The sequence below is a fragment of the Scomber japonicus genome, chromosome 15 (assembly GCF_027409825.1).
Source record: "Scomber japonicus isolate fScoJap1 chromosome 15, fScoJap1.pri, whole genome shotgun sequence".
Classification (NCBI taxonomy): domain Eukaryota; kingdom Metazoa; phylum Chordata; class Actinopteri; order Scombriformes; family Scombridae; genus Scomber; species Scomber japonicus.
In genome coordinates this window covers 23,201,797-23,218,970 of record NC_070592.1, presented here as the reverse complement: position 1 = coordinate 23,218,970, position 17,174 = coordinate 23,201,797, and the positions used below count along the sequence as shown (strand labels likewise).

General features: G+C 40.2%; 3 protein-coding genes across 3 annotated transcripts; 1 reads left to right on the top strand and 2 right to left on the bottom strand.

Moving 5' to 3' along the window:
- Positions 1-1,830: 1,830 nt before the first annotated feature.
- On the bottom strand, positions 1,831-3,938 carry mrpl36 (mitochondrial ribosomal protein L36). Its single transcript, XM_053334532.1, has 2 exons — positions 3,844-3,938; positions 1,831-2,305 (listed from the first exon to the last, which is right to left on the bottom strand). The coding sequence occupies exon 2, from the start codon at positions 2,293-2,295 to the stop codon at positions 1,927-1,929; it is 369 nt and encodes a 122-aa protein (XP_053190507.1). The 5' UTR covers positions 2,296-2,305; positions 3,844-3,938; the 3' UTR covers positions 1,831-1,926.
- A 281-nt stretch (positions 3,939-4,219) lies between these two features.
- On the top strand, positions 4,220-6,589 carry ndufs6 (NADH:ubiquinone oxidoreductase subunit S6). The gene is made up of 4 exons (XM_053334402.1): positions 4,220-4,384; positions 4,687-4,740; positions 5,485-5,607; positions 6,450-6,589. The coding sequence occupies exons 1-4, from the start codon at positions 4,241-4,243 to the stop codon at positions 6,516-6,518; spliced, it is 390 nt and encodes a 129-aa protein (XP_053190377.1). The 5' UTR covers positions 4,220-4,240; the 3' UTR covers positions 6,519-6,589.
- A 6,212-nt stretch (positions 6,590-12,801) lies between these two features.
- On the bottom strand, positions 12,802-15,544 carry irx4b (iroquois homeobox 4b). The gene is made up of 6 exons (XM_053334146.1): positions 15,500-15,544; positions 14,885-15,073; positions 14,460-14,572; positions 13,845-14,001; positions 13,474-13,627; positions 12,802-13,379 (listed from the first exon to the last, which is right to left on the bottom strand). The coding sequence occupies exons 1-6, from the start codon at positions 15,542-15,544 to the stop codon at positions 12,802-12,804; spliced, it is 1,236 nt and encodes a 411-aa protein (XP_053190121.1).
- Positions 15,545-17,174: the final 1,630 nt, after the last annotated feature.

Genomic DNA, 17,174 nt, shown 5'->3' with positions numbered 1-17,174 from the left:
GGGCAGCAGAGAGAGAGAGAGAGAGAGAGAGAGAGGTGACTGATCGTCAACGGAGATGTCGCAACTCTGTTTGTCTACACACTCTGGGCACATACCTTGACTTCCGGTTGAAAGATTCAAAATAAAATCCACATTCCGATGAACAGTGTTTTTTTCTCCACGTGCGTGCGCTCCCAATATCTCGCAGCATGCGCGCCGCGCGGTGTAATGAAAATGCAAAAGCCATTGTATGAAAAGGTATGAGTATGTTTAGACATCTACAGATTGCCCATTGGAGCATTTCTATTCTATTCTGAGGTATATTTTACTCTTACACAAGGTGCTCTATATGGAAACCTGGTGGCGTTTCTATACGTTTCCTGACAGAAGAAAGAGCCCAGTCCCAACATAAATGTTTATTATCTGTGAAAATACTCGTTTAAATCTTGCATTCGGTCGTTTTGACTTTGGCTACAGGAATAGTAAATTAATGAGTCTATTAATAAAATGCTGCATTTTACAACTTGAGAGTACATACTATCTTTTTTTAAAGAAAACTGACATTTGTGACGTTTGGGTGTGGCCAACTTATCGAAGAGACAATCACACACATAGTAAGAGTTCAGAAGCCCTCTATGGAATGTATGTTTAAGATGTTTAGGGTGATTGGCCTGCAGTATCACACAGTCAAGTTTCCTCTTTTTTTTGATCCGCCCATCAAAATTACCACCCTTTTATTTCCAGATGACAACAACTCCTCATTATGTGATTGTGAAAGCTACAGATGGTAGATCTACGCTGTATCCGGAGGCTAACTTGTTCGTCAACTGCATACTAAAGTGTATCTGCTACCATTGCTATTGTAAGGTTCAGTGAACATCTGTTATTCAAGATGTCCTCCACATCTTACAGTATTTTACACATGAGTTTATTCATGACTATGCTTTCCTGAAATGCCAGAGGTAACAAACCACATCCGTGCTATCTGGCAGTAAAACAAACATTTGAATGAAATAATGCAGTCTTCACAAAAAGTCAAGTTTCGCTGTGCCTTGTTCTTTAAGTAAATATTACTGCTCAGGAAATCTATTCAAGCAGGTTAGGTCTGTGTTTGTTGCCAAACACCTTTTACGTAAACCAGCCAGGTTTCCATGGCTGCACAGTTTGCATGTTACAGTATGTCAATACTGCTGAGTAAATTGAACTTTCTCTGTCTTTCAGTAAAAATATAAAAGGTGACCATAGATTTTAGGATGCACAGGAAAGACCACTTTCATTATAAGATTCTGAATATTTAATAAGTGACTGTTAAAATGACCAAGATAAGATTGATCTTTAGAAACCAGAGGATAAAAGACACAACTTGTAAAGGGTACCTGTAGTTAGAGCACAGGGCCCTGAAAGGACCCATACAGGTGGACTCCTGTATTTTGTATTGAAGACTTAGGCTCCCCCATGTGGCAGAACAATGACATTACATGTGATAAAAATCAATAAAATGTAAGGCTGAAGTTAGAAATTGTTCCTGTAGAATCACTTTAGGTAATCAAAAGGTCAAATTTGAATGAGCTTACTGTGGTTATAATTGGATGGTGACAGAGTAATGGATTGCTGTGTATAAAAAGTTAGTTACACATTCATAATGACTCAAAAAAACATGAATGTCTATATCTTCCAATATGAGATAATTGTGGTCATTATGGTACTTAATTCTTGTGCTACATATATTTCCTAAACTTATCATAAGGTTGAAAATGACAGGATTCATCATTTCTTCACTATTTTTGAGCACACACAATTTTGATGCATCTTTGCTGAGAGAAACAGAAGTAGTAAGAGCTATGATGGGTGTCAGCAAAACCATTTATTGTTGTAGTACAGTTCAGGTAAATAGAAATCTCCGTAATCACAAAACATTTTCTTCATACTCATTTAACATGAGACATCTCAGGCCTGCTTCTGCTTGTGTCTTGGATTTGTTTTGCAGTACACAAACATGTGTCCCCTTCGTCGGACAAAGAAACAGTCTTTGCAGCGCCTCCTCAGGGCAGACCTGGTTTTCATCCCTGCAGAGGGCTGGATCGAGGGAAGGTGCTCACACTGTCCCAACAGAGATGATCCACACTGAGCAGAGGAGCAAATAGAGGGAATCTGGATTGAGCTGACCCTGGCTGACGACAGCAGCAGTGTGCGGGGAGCTGTGGTGAGGGTTTGCAGACATCTGTAAGCAGTAGCTGCAGGTGAAGAGAAGGTCGGAGTTAACCGGCTGATCTGGGCCAGGGAAGTAGCCAAGTGCCTCAACAGGTGGGACGCCATGATGTCAAGCCTGAAGAGATGGACAGAAACAGATCATTTACAAGAAGTGGATGTTTCATTATCATCATGAAACTTAAATGTTGCATTTCTATACTTTTCTAAGTAGCATGAAACATATAAGATATACCCTGAATGCATTTACCTGCCTAACCATTCTATTATGTTTTTTCCCCCACCAGAGGCAAATACATAATTGACCCAAAGTCAAGATGTGACATTTAACATTCTGCTTTTAATAGTGTCATGTGTGTCATGTTTTTCCCCCGAAAACGGTCACTTAACTCATTAAAAATTCTTAAAAGCATTATTTCTCCTCTCCTTGAATTGAATCCATTGAATTGATTTGAGATTAACTATTGCCTCAACACAAAACTGCCTAAATATTGCCTCATTATCAACATGAATACTCATAGTTATCATACATTGATATTCCGTAGTATCAGTTAGGATTGGGTGGTATTACGGTATCCCAGGGTATTTAGAAATCGCGAGGATATGATATTCAATACCGTCAAAAATAAAGACTCCGAGTAAAACTGGAGTTTACGAGGAGCACCTAAAGGCAGCCAGTAATCCACCCTCCGGCCACATTCTGGGTTGCTATGGTAATGTGGCGCTGTCCTGTGTTTTCACTCATTGACCACACAGGTTAAGAGTGCAGAAGAAGTAAATAAGTAACTTCTTACCTGAGCTAAAAACTTTAGCCAAAATATCAGTTCGTCGTGTCGTGTTTTGTTTGGGATGAATTAATCTCGCAAGACTTTCCCCTTATTTTATTTTTCTAATATTCATCTTGTTGTCTTCAGTTTGCTCCTGACATGTATTCAGCTGTTTCTCCACTGTAGTACCAGATGAACAGGTAATACACTTATATTCTTATATACAGTCTATGTATGGTAAGACACTGTTACGTGTTTTCTCTACTACGTTTTCTCTTCTTCCTCCACCTAAGCGTTCATAACGTATTTTCTGTGCAGCTGTCGGTTTGGGTGGTTGACTGAAATATTCTTACAGGTTGGCCAGTGTGGATTGATTAACATAAGGGGTTGGGTGGGTGCACATATTTGGGAAAAAAAATGCGTATCATTACTAAACAATACTGTATCATACACGCTACACTGACTCCTATCACCAGCAACTCAGCTTTTACGTTTATATTCTTAATAAACGCAGACGCGGTCATATTACCGTATACCCGGTAATATATCAGGAAGGTATGAAAAAAAAATAGATACTGCTCAAACACTTTAAATGAGCACTATGTACACCGCACAACTGTACCCCTGACAATATATGACCATATTGAGCAACCTTTTAGAGAAAAAAAGTGATATGCTTTAAAGCCAGTGTAATACAAACATAGACTGCATATAATATAACATGTAAACAGCACGGCCCGGTGACACTGCAACACGACTATGCAACATGCAGAGGAGACGAGCATGTCAGGTTTGACCTGCTAGCTTCATTACCCAACATGAACACAATCCTAACCTGAGTCCCCAGTGAAACACGGTCTTAACACAAACTCAAACAATGTGAACAAACCTTTCAGAGATTCCTTGAAGACTCAAAACAGGGGTTCAGACCCCTGAATGTCGCGTTTTATTCACCACAACGCGACCGTGATGCTACCTCTTGCTAGCGAGGATACGACTATAAAGTGTCAGGGGAAAGTGCTGCCCTGAATTTTGCCTGCAAGTCATTTTTCTCTCCTTGTGATTTCTTTCAAATCCTGCCTCACTCGCCATTATTAAATCCCGACTCCAACATGGCTGACGTCTGAACATAAATAAGTTATAACTTAAACAAAACACATACATTTGAGTGAAATCCTTGTTGGAGGTGGTACACTGCCATTGAACGTTGAACCTGACAGGCAAAAATCAGGGTAGTGAATAAACGTATCAGGCAAGCTCGGAAGTCCAGACAGGCTGGTGCAAACATGGCGGCCGTAGCGGGCAGAGTTCTGTCCTTCAGTAAAAATGTTAAGGTGCTTGTTTCACCTTTGAGGCTATCTGCTGTACCTGCTCGTCGCTACAGTTTAGATGTGTCCAGCACTGGTGAGGTCATCACTCACACCGGCCAGGTACGTTTAAAGCCTTTATTTTATCCTCTCTACGTGTGTTATTGGGTGGCCTAGCGTTAGCTAGTCCTTAGCCTTGTGTTTGTGTCGCTAAGAGGTGCACCCGTAAATCCATTATCGGACAACCCCTTAAATTACATTCCTTTATATATTATCCTGTATAGTTTGTGTGTGTGAGAAGTATGTCTGCTTCTTGTCACAGCTTTAAAAGTGCTTAAATGCATCTTTATAGCATTAGCAAACAGGTGAATGTTATATTCGCAGTGTACCTTCTCCAGCTTATAACTTGTGTTTTCCGTATTCAGGTGTATGATGAGAAGGATCCCAGGAGAGCCAGATTCGTTGGCAGACAGAAAGAGGTAAGTAAGGTTACATTAAAACATATGCTCAAGAATTTAAGAACTAGGCTGGGAGTGTGTAACACCAGTGTTGAGAGCCATTCACCATGATGATGATGACCTCGAATTTGCACACTTTTGTACTGTATCTAACAAATTTTGAAATCTTGTCAAACACCCAACATTTTGTTCTAAAATCCATGTTTTCTCCTCTTCACCATGTTGTTCAACTATTACTAGCTAAGTGTTAAACACAAATGTGGCATTTAAAACGAGTTCACATGCTCACTACTTAACCCATTTTAAATCTGTGTCTTTGCCCACATAATGAAGCTGTGGTACACATAAATGATCAGTAATCAAAACATCACTAAGGCACAACTTGACAGTAATATTTGGAACATGAACCTGTGTTGGCTACCTCTCTGCATTGTATTAACTAATGTTGAAATCACAGACATCACAACCTTGTTGTAATATCAAGTATTTTTCTCATTTCACCATGAAACATTACAACAAACATTATATTCAAAACAAGTGCATGTGTATGCTGAATACCTTCCATCAATCAAAATGATTCAAAATCAGTATTATGTCAAAACAGTGAACCGATAATACACACAAGTTAGCCTATAACCAATAAAACGGCATGAATGCTCAACCTGACAGTCTCACTGTAGTGCTTCCAGTATAAACCTACTCACATAATACTTTACCAAGTTTTACAAAGGAGATAATTACAGAAATTAAATCATTTGTGTGCAGGTGAATAAGAACTTTGCCATCAAGTTGGTGGCAGAGGAGCCAGTGACTGACATCGGGGCCAGAGTGGTGTCCTGTGATGGAGGTGGAGGAGCCCTGGGTCACCCCAAAGTCTATATCAACCTGGTAAGAGTCTGCGGATATAAAAGTGTCTAGTTTTTGTCAAAATTTGATAGTGCAAATAGTGCTTTATTATGGTCAGTGATGTTTACTAGCAGACAACGTGTTTGTTATTGTGAATCAGATAAGTTTGGTGATTCAAAGTGTTGAATCTTCCCAGGTTTATGTGGTTGTATTTGTGTTGTTCAGATCCAGGAAACGGAACCATTCTGTCAGATAGAAACAGAAAAATGCAGGAGAACCCCTCAGTCCAAGCAGTATTAATTTCAGTGACATCTGGAATTAGAAAATGCTGTTTCTAATAGGAAACTGTCATTCACACCACCTTTTTAAGAAAACAGGAAACTACATAGGGTGAAAATAACCATGATACTTAGTGGCATCTAGCAGAACAGACCTATGAGCCCTCTATATCTACATAGGGAGCAGACCTTCCATGTAGGCTACATGTTGCACTGTCATGTTTCTACTGTAGCCCAGTGGACAAACCAAACACTGAATCTAGAAAGGGTCTTTTGTATTTTTCGCAAGTTTCACGGCCAACATAGGTTTTCCTACACACTTGGTAGGGGAAGGGCAGGGGTATTCAGTTGGTTGGTTTAGGGTTAGGGTTCTTTAAATGCATGCAAATGTATCTTTTACCTATTTTCTGGATTCATGAACTCAAACTTGCATAGCAAAATGAGGGTAAGAATGTTCTCACTGATATCAGTCAAGTTGTATCAGATAAAGTGTTGATGAATTATCATTTATGATCTGTGTAATGTATTTATTTTATTCATGCAAAGGTCACAAATCATGTAGATACTAAGTCTACTAACTACTATTTTTTCTCTCTCTTTTTCCAGGATAAAGATACAAAAGTGGGCACATGTGGCTACTGTGGATTGCAATTCAAGCAGAAGCATCACCACTGAAACAATTGCTCTTTCTTTGCTTCTCTGTATAAATTGCCATATTGGTTAATAAATTATCTCTGTCTGTCTGAGGGTGCATTTGTTTTGTTGAAGCCTGTTAAAATAAACATTGCAACATTTAGACACATTACGTTGTCCTGAGCTGAAATATGCATTTTCCATCATCAGTTGAAATATATGAAAACATGTTCTTGAGGGTTATTTTTGTGAAGGATGTATGATTTGTAGAGATTCATGTCCCATTTAACATAGGTCCCACTAGTGTACTATTTGGGTGCAGTTCCACCATCTGACCAGCAGAGGTCAGCAGTGTACTGCAGATGTGTTGGTCTGAGAGCACAACGATAAGGCAATGTACTTTGGTATAGCAGTGAAAGCCAAGTTTCAGACTTTATTTCCCATTAAACAGACCAAAGCTATCTGTTTTATGACACCAGAAGGTCTGTTCATGGTAAAACTTTAAATTGGTTTGAACCACAGTAAGCCAGCTGATTAATCTTACAGTGCACCTGTGTCATCTGTTCTTCTGTTGTCTGCATGACTCGGATTTATTTCTTGGCTGCATGAATAACTGATTGCTCGAGACAGCAGTGCTTTGAACTTGCTTTCATCAATAAGTAGGCAAGATATGGCTCGTCTCTGCTGTTTACTGTAAGGAGCACTGAGAGAACCTTTAGCATTCCTTGCGCATCGGCCCCCCCACAATCTGCGCTGCAGAGTCTCGCTCTGCCAAGCCTGGAAGACATCAGGAGGGAGCCAGCCTGATAAGACACAGCAGCGCGGAACAATACATGTTTGAAGAAGATCATATATATATTTCATCAGGCTTATTCTCCATAGACCTCTGCATGCCAAATTGGCCTGCGCTTGGCTCAGGCTCCAGACAGCACTAGCCTGTTCTGTCCCCAGTGATGCAGCCAGTGGAACTGCATTTTCCACACCATAGAGCTCAGTTTGGGTATGAGTAGTCAGGCTGATATAATTGGCCCTGGTGACTTCTGGAAGTGAGGCTTACGCTGTAGTTAACCTCATCTATAGTCAGACCACTTTGGATGATTGAAGGGGGAGAGAGGTGCATTGTTAAAATGAGGCAGGGAAGCCGGGTCAGTGTCAGAGAGCTGACTGGTTGGTCTTGCGGTCGGTGGTTCAGAGGTGGTGGTTGGTTGAGTTGTAGGCATTGCCAGGGGCAAAATCTTCAGATGAAACTGAGCATATGAATCGTGCTGAATTAAACAGCGCTATGTTTTGTGCCGGATTCAACTGCACTATTTAATTATTCACCGTCCTTAAATGCATCAGCCGGCATAATAGAATATTCTTTAACATCATATATGTCAAGTAACTCCAGTTTATGAAGGCAGACCGAACCAATTTGAAGACGATCTCATTCAAGGGTTCAACCTTGAACTGTCAAATCACCAGATGAGTCCATGGCTACATCCAGTTATCCACTTCCTTCCTGCATAATATTAGATAATAATTGCAAATACAACTCTTAAGCATAATGCAACCCGTACTGTTAGGTCAGACCATTCAGACAAAGATAAGCTCAAATGAGGCTGTATTCATATTGAAAATCTCCCTGATAGATAATGGAGTTAAATGCCATTGAATTCCTTAACACAGCGCCCCTCCACAACAATCAGTCAGTCTACACAAAACATCCTCCTTGTTGCTGTAATTGCCCCATTAAAATATTTCTCCTTGAAGATGTGTCATATTACAGACCCTCAGGCTCATTATGAAGCTCCCTGCAGCCAATTATCTGAACCTCCATGTCTGGAAGCCAGTGGGACCAGAGGGGGCTTTAGGCAGATCTGGGAGCAGCCCGTTGTCCTCAAATCTATACTTACTGTACGAGGAGGCAAAACAGAAAACTGACCTTTGGTCATTGTCTCGAGGCGACTCCACTCAGCTCCACTTTAGAGTCAGGTGACAGAGCTTCTGACCTTTACCATGGAAATAATGACTTGTTCTTGTGCCAGAGGGTTCAGAGGGTTACCACAGGGAGCGAGACACCTCTGGCGACATGTGACAGTTTTTGGAGGAGAGAGTTTGCACTCAGCACTTTGATAGCCCCGGAAAACCAAAGTGTGTGTGACAAGACGCGAGAGACTTAGAACTGTGTGTATAAGTATACCAGTATGTGTGTGTGTTTGGGTATGCGACAGAGACACAGACAGTGTTGAAAGGAAATAGGTGTCAGACGGAAGGGGCAGAGAGGAGTAATTTGAAGTTGTCAATACTTTCCTGTGTGGGCATTCCAACTGAAACAAGAAGACATGACTCAGAAAAAGGGGGTCACAGTGCACAGAATAAGAGAATATGATTGAGTCAAAATGTAAATCTTATTCAAAGAAAACCTTCATCATTCTAGGTGGGAAAAAAGTTCTTTGCCTATCACCTCTATGTCAATTTTCTCACAAGACTCAAAGGGGCAAATAACTGCTGGTGGTGTGAGCCAGACAAATAAACAGCGGGTCTAACATTCCCCCGACCTGTACAGCAAGTCACTGTGGCTTAATCACATTATATGGCCCAGGGAGCAGGCCTTCGTGTCAGACTGGCTGTTGAGTGGCTCGCCTGTGTGTCTAGAACAGACAGAGGTGAGGTGAGACGAGTAAGAGGGAGAAAAGGAGGGAGGAGGGGTATGCAGCATGAGGAATGAGAGAGGGATGTGGGTTAGGGAAGGAAAAGATTGAGGAGCGAGAGGAGAAGGGATGGCTGGGAGTCGTAAGGGAAGAAAAGTGTGAGAGGTCAGCAGAGAAAGTTAAAGAGAGTGAAAGGGGGACGTGAGAGAGACAATGGAGGGTACATCTAACATGGAATTTTTGATTGCCAAAAATGTGTAGTTTTGACTGGATTTTGTACTGCAGTTACATGTGTGGCTTAATACATCTATACTGTATAAGTGCCACACTTTTTCCATATGCAATTATTTGGAAAACATGTTATTTTTGGATGGATAGTGTCTCTTACTCAAAAGTAAGGCATTGAACCCTTTATACTAACAATGGGCCACCTGATTATGTGGAATATGTTGCTCATATTGATGGATACTACAAACTCTGTAGTTCCTCTCAGCTCAATGGAACATGTAAGCATCTTTCAGCTCACTGTTCTTGGTCTATATTGGTATTTGATTGAGTCCCACAGCTCTCATAGTGTTGTTTTAGCTGCAGAAAGCTTACCTGCATTGTTCAGTTGTGCGTAATTCAAAACATGAATCAAAAATACACACCAAAAGTACTGCCTGTGAACGTGTCGAAAATATTGCATACAAATTCAAACTATTGCTCAGTACGAATGATTGCTAGTGTTGCTCTGTGTCTCAGTCGTCTGTCGGTCTGCTTGCAAACAAGCTTTCCCATGTCAACTTAAAAGGTGTTGTGTCAGTGTGTCGAGCTTTTTTCCGCTTCCATTACTTCACTATTGTAGGTTTAAAGTCCCAACTAAGCCTGATCTCACTTTAGAATGTAAATCTAAGCAAATCATTTCATCGATTATTGATGAAGTCTAAATTTTGATAGATTGAAATAGTTGCAAGATTTGATAATACGTTTTCAAGTTTTAGGGATTCTCTTCAGTAACTGCAAATCCAAGGCTGTTCTGTGTTCTTATGCCATTCAGTGCTTGTGTTCATGCACATATTGAGAATATTATACATCCTCTGCTTTTTTTGCATTTCACTCCTTTTTTTCAAAGACCGGCTTGGGAAACCTTTTTTCACTGTTTTCTATGGATTGAGGAATTCTCTTAAAATCAATATTATTTAGAAAAACTAGAAAGAGACAGATTGATGAAAATCAAGAAAATTCTTCATTAAAAACATAATGAAACTTTTTTGAATCAAGGTATACTGTCGATGCTAATGTGTATATATGTACTTGTGCATATTCCCCCATGCTTTAAGCTCAAGAGACGTCATGTCACAAACAGCTAAAGGTGAGAACAAGTATAACCTTATATCTCTTAACCCCACTCAGCACTGGGTCAACCTCTTATCAGACTGCCATTCAGTATCCTTTACGAGTTCTACATTTTCTCTTTTTGAAGTCAAATTCAACTCAAGATTTTTAAAAAGGAAGCAGTTGTATTATTTGTAAAGGGCAAAAAAAAGTGGGCAAAAATATAAAAGATATATTTGCAGCCTACCACAATGAAATCCTGTGTGACAGCGAGTGGAAGAAAGAAAACTTTACAAAAATAAGAAGTCAGATGTCATTATTTATCATCTCAAATCTTACTTATTCATGAGGCAGAAAGAGAATGAAATTCTCGGTTGAATTCATCCTGAATTATTTAATCTGAAATGGTTAATTCCATACAAAGCCTGGGCAGATCCCTCCTCTGTTCTGATAAATACTTTATCACTGTTCCTAAATCGAAAACAGGAGGAGAAAGACGGTGAAGAAGGAAAAAAACTTCTCACTTCTTCTTGTTGTCCTTTGTTTTAGAAAGTGTTGCTTTGTACTGGTGCGAGTGCCAAATTTGTCAACATTTCTTTAATAATTGAAGCTGATGAAAATATATTTTTTATAAACCATTTAAGGCTAATGATGCAAGCATTATTTCTCTATTTCTGTTAGGTTTCATATTATTATTGGTTGTATTTCAAACTCACCGAAGTGGATGAAAATATGTCAATGAGCCTAGAATGACACTCACTTAAAATTACTTACGAAGTTTTATGAAGCATTTTGCAAGTGGCGGAATTTCTTGCAGTCCCAGGTTGACAAAGTCAAGAGCCGCCTAATGAAAAGGGACGCATCACTGATTGCAGCTATATCTGGAGCCGGGGTGGAAGTGGCATCGATTTAACAATTTAGCAGCACCCTCCTCTGTGTGTTTCCATTAGTCACGGCTGAATACCATCCACTTCCCCCCTTTCACTCCCTCAAAACACACACACACACACACACACACACACACACTCACGCATATAAACACTTGCATACACATTCAAGACTGCAGAGGTATATTCCACTATTCCTGAACTGGATTTACATCATCTACACTGATATCACGAGAGGTTTCAGCACAATGGACAGCTAATGTAAGGGCACACTCAGAGAACTTTGCCATGCTACGGAATACACCTTTTATTTCTGTGACTCAGTGCGTGTGCAGGCTATAGTGCAAGTGTACAATATTGTATATTTTTCATGTGTGAGAACCATACAACCTTACTGCAGGGAAGTGTGTCGTGACAGTTTGTAGACATTTGACCATTAATGGGGCCCAAGAGAGTTGGGGCCTATCAAAATGCAAAAGTATGATCATACATTGTCAATTGACTGTTTGCTAAACCCCTACCCCTAGCTTCCATAACGAGACATGTCTTTCAAGCTTTAGACTTCCCCACATGTTGATGAAGCGATGCACATGGGACAGTAGTAAAAAAAACGATGTTGACATTTGAAGACTTCAGAGGTTGTATCAGTCATTCCAAAACCAAATACCCAAGAGAAACATTTAAGGAATAGATTAAATGGTGCGTTAATCAATTCCAATTTGAGCTATAATCGTTAAAATGTCCAGCTAACTAGTTTACTCCTGCCAGAAGCTGATAATGTTTCCAAACCCAAGGAGCATAAATAACATACATGAATTTGTCGGGTTTTAATGTTACATTACAAAAAGCCCTGTTCATGAAAAGCATATCCACTGTGTGGAAGCTGGTCCAGGATGCTATCAGAGTTTGGTCTAATGTTAGTAGCTCTGTCCTGCCCTTCATTGGGTTTGGAGACATTTACACTCCAGTAATCCCAGCCAACATACTAAGATAGCATTACATTTTCCACATGTCCTGCTCCTAAAAGCCTGCACATCTTTTATAACTGGTGGGGATGCTGACTTATGCTGCGTGGGACATGAGGCTTTAGTCTCAGTCTTTTATCACAATATTATGCATATAGCCATTAAGTGCATAGTTAAGACCCCTTTTACAGGATTCTCATTCAAAATGAGTCAGCTAGAAACATTAAAAAGTAAATTGGTATGTTTTAAATCAATTAATTAAACATTAATTAGCAAGCTAACTAAAACTAATACAATCTGCTACCAATACCTGTTTTTATGTACCTGCCTGAAATGAAGGACCCATTGTTTAAAAAATTCAATTCAAAAATTCAGACTGATAAATTTCCCACCTTAGCAACAGTAACCAAGGGAGGGTGGAGCTTAGTGAACAGTCAATTATCAAGTCACAACAACAAAATATATACTTTATGTTTTAAGTCCAGCAGTCTATGAAAAACGCCACTTATGGTACCTGGTTGCACTACAAAGATGTCGTAGACCTAACAAAGGATTGTCCTGGTGTTCTGCTTTCTATCATGGCTTCATTTAAGCCTTTCCACAATGTAGCTGGTTTGGGCTGTTGAAAAGGGGGGCCATGGAAAACTCCGTCCACCCATTCTCTGAGAGTGGTGACTGGTGAATCCTGTTCCGTGTCTACCTTGGTAAGCGCCATGTTTGATGGATACCCAGGAGATGAGGACCTTGTCGACGACAGCATACAGGGAGGGTATTCTAACTGCAGGCTGGGATCCAAAGACACAGCAGTGTGAGCGATTGACCAGATTTTTGGCTTGCTGTCAGAGCTTCGGACATCTGGATTAGGATAGAAGGCGCTGTTTTGGTCTTGGACCGATGTGAGTTTGGGGCAGTCAGGAGTCAATCTCTCTGTACCATGCAGTGAGTCTGGGTTGTGTATGAGATGCCCATGTGGGATGTTTGTGCTCGAGTTTGCTTCATTGTCCTCTGGTAGAAACTGTGGCTTCGGTTCACAGTCAGAAGCATCAGACTCCAGTAAGTCGAAGTCTTCAAGATCACTCTGCAGGTCTGCACAAGATTGATCTGAGGAATGATGCAGAAAACTCTGAGTATGCTAATGAAACTTTCTACAAATAGCTGATTTAGGCCAAGCACATAGGGATTAGGTCCCGCTTACCAGGAAGGTCTTTGTCATTTTTAAGTGGCTTCTCTGCCTCATCACTGTCGTCATCACATCCTCGGTCGTCAGAGCTTTTACATGCTCGCGGTGACCACGTCACCTTGTTCTCCTTCTTCAGCCTCCTGCGAGCATTCGCAAACCACGTAGACACCTGAGGAAGAGAAGGAATGGAAGTCAGAAAGGAAAATAAAACCATAGGTATAGGAAAAGGAAATAAGTTATACAATAATTAAGGGGGAAAAAAACTAAATAGGACAAAGGGAAAAAAATATTAAGGTGTAGATATAGGACATATACCCATTATTGGACAACTAAACTTATAATAACCCAAGTGCCCTTAAATCTTCAATATTTCGCTTAAGACCTACTTGTGTAAGGGTCATCCTGGTGATGATAGCAAGCATTATCTTCTCTCCTTTAGTTGGGTAGGGGTTCTTCTGGTGCTCTTGCAGCCAGGCCTTCAGGGTACCCGTCGTCTCTCGAGTGGCATTTTTACGACGCGATGCTCCATCAGAGGAGGAATACCTGAAAAAAATAGTGACATTCATTATAACATTAATATTTCTCTAGAAACAATAAGAAGACATTTGCTATAAATAAATTTGTAATTTTATAGAAATAAGAGGAACTATTGACTTTTGAAATCCTGAAAACCTTTTAATGGTGCTTTAGGAGACAACACATACCACATAGGCTACATTACAACCACACTGCATAACCTGTACCAGTCCCAGAAACTAAGTCCCACTAAGGATATTATTGTGTATAGTATGTATGTATTGATAACAAGACATTGACGATCATCATTATGGTCACTGTGAACTTGTAAGAGAAATTCTACAACATTTTCATCAGAGTCAGCTGTCCAAAGGGGAGAATGTCTGATAATATAATATGATATTACAGTTTTGATTTTAGAAAATAAAGTTTGATTTAAAAGGCAATAGAAGCAGTTATTAGCCAAACCACAGACTTTGACTTACCCATATCTGTCATAAGGATATTGTCCAAATGTGTATTCATAAGGATAGTAGGCAGGAGTCTGAGATGTCCCCACATGCACAGAGGCAGCTCTGTCTTTGGGTTCAAGTGGTCCCTGCAGATATTGGAAAATATGTAACATTAGTGAACAGTCTGTCTAATCAAACTCTAAAATACTCCATAGTATTTTCATAAACGTGTACTCTGTACTCAAGAGTGGCTTTAGCCAGAAAGTGACTTTATTTGTTGTGAAGTGTTTTTCCTCTATCTCAGGTAATTATTCTTTATTATCCTGGAAAAATTCTTTAAAAAATAAAACATTTTCTTCCTTTCATCCCTCATACGTCATCTGCGTCAATTGCGCATTTTTAAATGAATTCAAAAGAATAAGAATAAGAATAAACTATAAATGATAGGTGAAACTCACTCTGGAATAGAGAGCGGTGGCATCACTGGTGCAGGTGTTGTAGTAACCTTGGCTCTTTGGGTAAGGGCCGCTGTAGACACCGATGCCGGTGCCAGTGGTGAGCTGGTGGCCCGGGGTGCGAAGCACCGGGTGGGACGCAGTCGTTCCTGGCTCCAGACAACCGGAGAGGGGGCTGGAGCCCATCAGAAACTTTGAGAGAAGAAGAGAATTGTCAGATTAACTTAATTTATCAGACAGAATCTTCACTGAGAACGATTTTTTAAAAACATTTTCTTCCAACCTAAAACTTAAAAAAACTTTTAGTTTACACTACAAACACCTTTTTACAGTTTGCTGTTGTCTAAAGTGTTCACGCTTGTTTTCTAGAATGCTGACATGTTATAATTTCAGTTAATTTTTGAAAAAAATCAATTTAAACGTGTACAGGAAAGAAATGCAACTATGCTAGAGGTTATATCTTGTAAAGAAAAAAGAGTCGAAAGGCGTGTGAATGGCTATTCTGTGAGTTGTCTATGAACCATTCCTCGTATTTAGCTCAGGTTATCAAACCCATTTATGTCAGATTTAACTCAACAAGTTAAACGACGAAAAATATACTTATAATACGTATCGTACCTGCGGTGTAGTGGGGTAGGAGTATCCCAACTGAGAGTAAGCCATGGCTCAAATGAGATCAAAGAGGCAAAAGCAGGAGCGCAGACATCCAACAGCATCCGTGCCAAAGGTAGACTTTTCCCTCTGGCACTAGTTCAGAGCTAGTTTACCAGCCAAACTTTCTAGTTAGTAAAAAATGGATATTATCTACCACCGTATCCAACTAGAGGCACGCATACATTTGCGCACCACTTTCATTTTACGCACCGCGATGAACCGAGTTTAAAAGTAACTTCCCGGCTTTCCTCTTGCAGTTTCTCTTCATTCACTTAGCTACTGCAGCCTTTACAGTGTTCCTGCTATCGTACAATCCAAAGCAGAGAGTGTGTGATCAAACCATGCATCTCTCCGTGATGCGCTCTTTGGTTTTAAGGCGCGCCTCTCTGACGTCAGCCCGGACCCTGCGCGCTTTAGCCCGGTGTTCACATCAAGAAGAAAGTCATCTAATTAATTCCCTCCCAGTTTTCTTTTAGCTCTTATCCAGGAGAACAGCTCGACGCAAGTGCAACCCCCCCCCCCCCCCCTCCTCCCTCCGAAGAGTCCCCAGGCGTAATGAGAATGTGATCAATTCTCCTTTCCAAACACAAACACACATACACACACATACATACACACACACACATACACACACGCCGCTATGGCCAGAGGGGGGGATCAGGAACGTGATGCGTTGACACCACATTGACACAAGATGATTGATGACTACAACCTGATATTAGCATAATCGTTTTGCCCTGTAGTTTAGATAACTTGTCACCACAGAGAAATCTCCCTGTCATCCACATATTCATGAGTGGGGAAATTTCGGGTCTCCTCCAAGCAAATTAATCAAAGGATAAACACTTTCTGCATTCCCTTGAGTAAGCACCTTTACCAACTGAATGGCTTGTCATGTTTTTAATAATAAAGTCTTAAGCCGTCCTAGTGAAGTGGAAACATTTGATTCGTTTCCTCTCAATCCACCTCCAGTGTTTTTATAGGTAGGAGAGGGGGAAGACTATAGGGCAAGTGTAAAAGGGATGGAGAAAATGTAAGAGGGGAATGTGGTGGTAAAAAATCTTTAGATAAATTGGTGCAAAAGAGAAAAGAAGTAAAGAATTTAAAGGAAGGAAATGGGTAGAATGACCAAAGACAGAGGGAAAAGGAGTTAGGAACTGTACATAAATTATTTGGGGAGTGGGGATCAGATAGGGGGGAAAGTTTTGTTTGTTTGTTTTGTCTTTTGCATCAGAAAGGATAGTCTGACAGGCAATCTTTTAAGCTGTTTCTCATCCCATAGTTACAGAGAATGTTTGACTTGTGTTGCTCTTTGGATGCTGTCTGAAAGAAATGGGCCCAGCCATGTAACGCAAGCATCAAGCAATATGGCCGCATACATTTTGGGCTTTAGCATCATCCAATTTAATTAATATACTTTTTAAATTAAGTTGTATTTAGGTGTGGGGGAAAATATTGCGTTGCTCAACTCCATCAGTAGCCACAGAGCTCATTCTGTACCCATAAATATGCTATTTTTCAGTATTGCCAAGGAAAGGTATTGTTTTTATTTTTGTAAGGTCCAAAGAAAGTTTTTATTTTTGTAAGGTCCAAAGAAAATATTGATAATGTTTTGAGGGGGTCCTGCTTTTTTATAGTG

Bases quoted from the DNA above. Each gene is read 5' to 3' on its own strand.
- irx4b (XM_053334146.1), bottom strand. From the start codon at position 15,544: ATGGCTTACTCTCAGTTGGGATACTCCTACCCCACTACACCGCAG. The intron at 15,074-15,499 runs GTACGATACGTA...CTTCTCTCAAAG, and splicing joins CCTACCCCACTACACCGCAG to TTTCTGATGGGCTCCAGCCC. The intron at 14,573-14,884 runs GTGAGTTTCACC...CAATATCTGCAG, and splicing joins CCACCGCTCTCTATTCCAGA to GGACCACTTGAACCCAAAGA.
- ndufs6 (XM_053334402.1), top strand. From the start codon at position 4,241: ATGGCGGCCGTAGCGGGCAGAGTTCTGTCCTTCAGTAAAAATGTTAAG. The intron at 4,385-4,686 runs GTACGTTTAAAG...TTCCGTATTCAG, and splicing joins TCATCACTCACACCGGCCAG to GTGTATGATGAGAAGGATCC. The intron at 5,608-6,449 runs GTAAGAGTCTGC...CTCTTTTTCCAG, and splicing joins CCAAAGTCTATATCAACCTG to GATAAAGATACAAAAGTGGG.
- mrpl36 (XM_053334532.1), bottom strand. From the start codon at position 2,295: ATGGCGTCCCACCTGTTGAGGCACTTGGCTACTTCCCTGGCCCAGATC.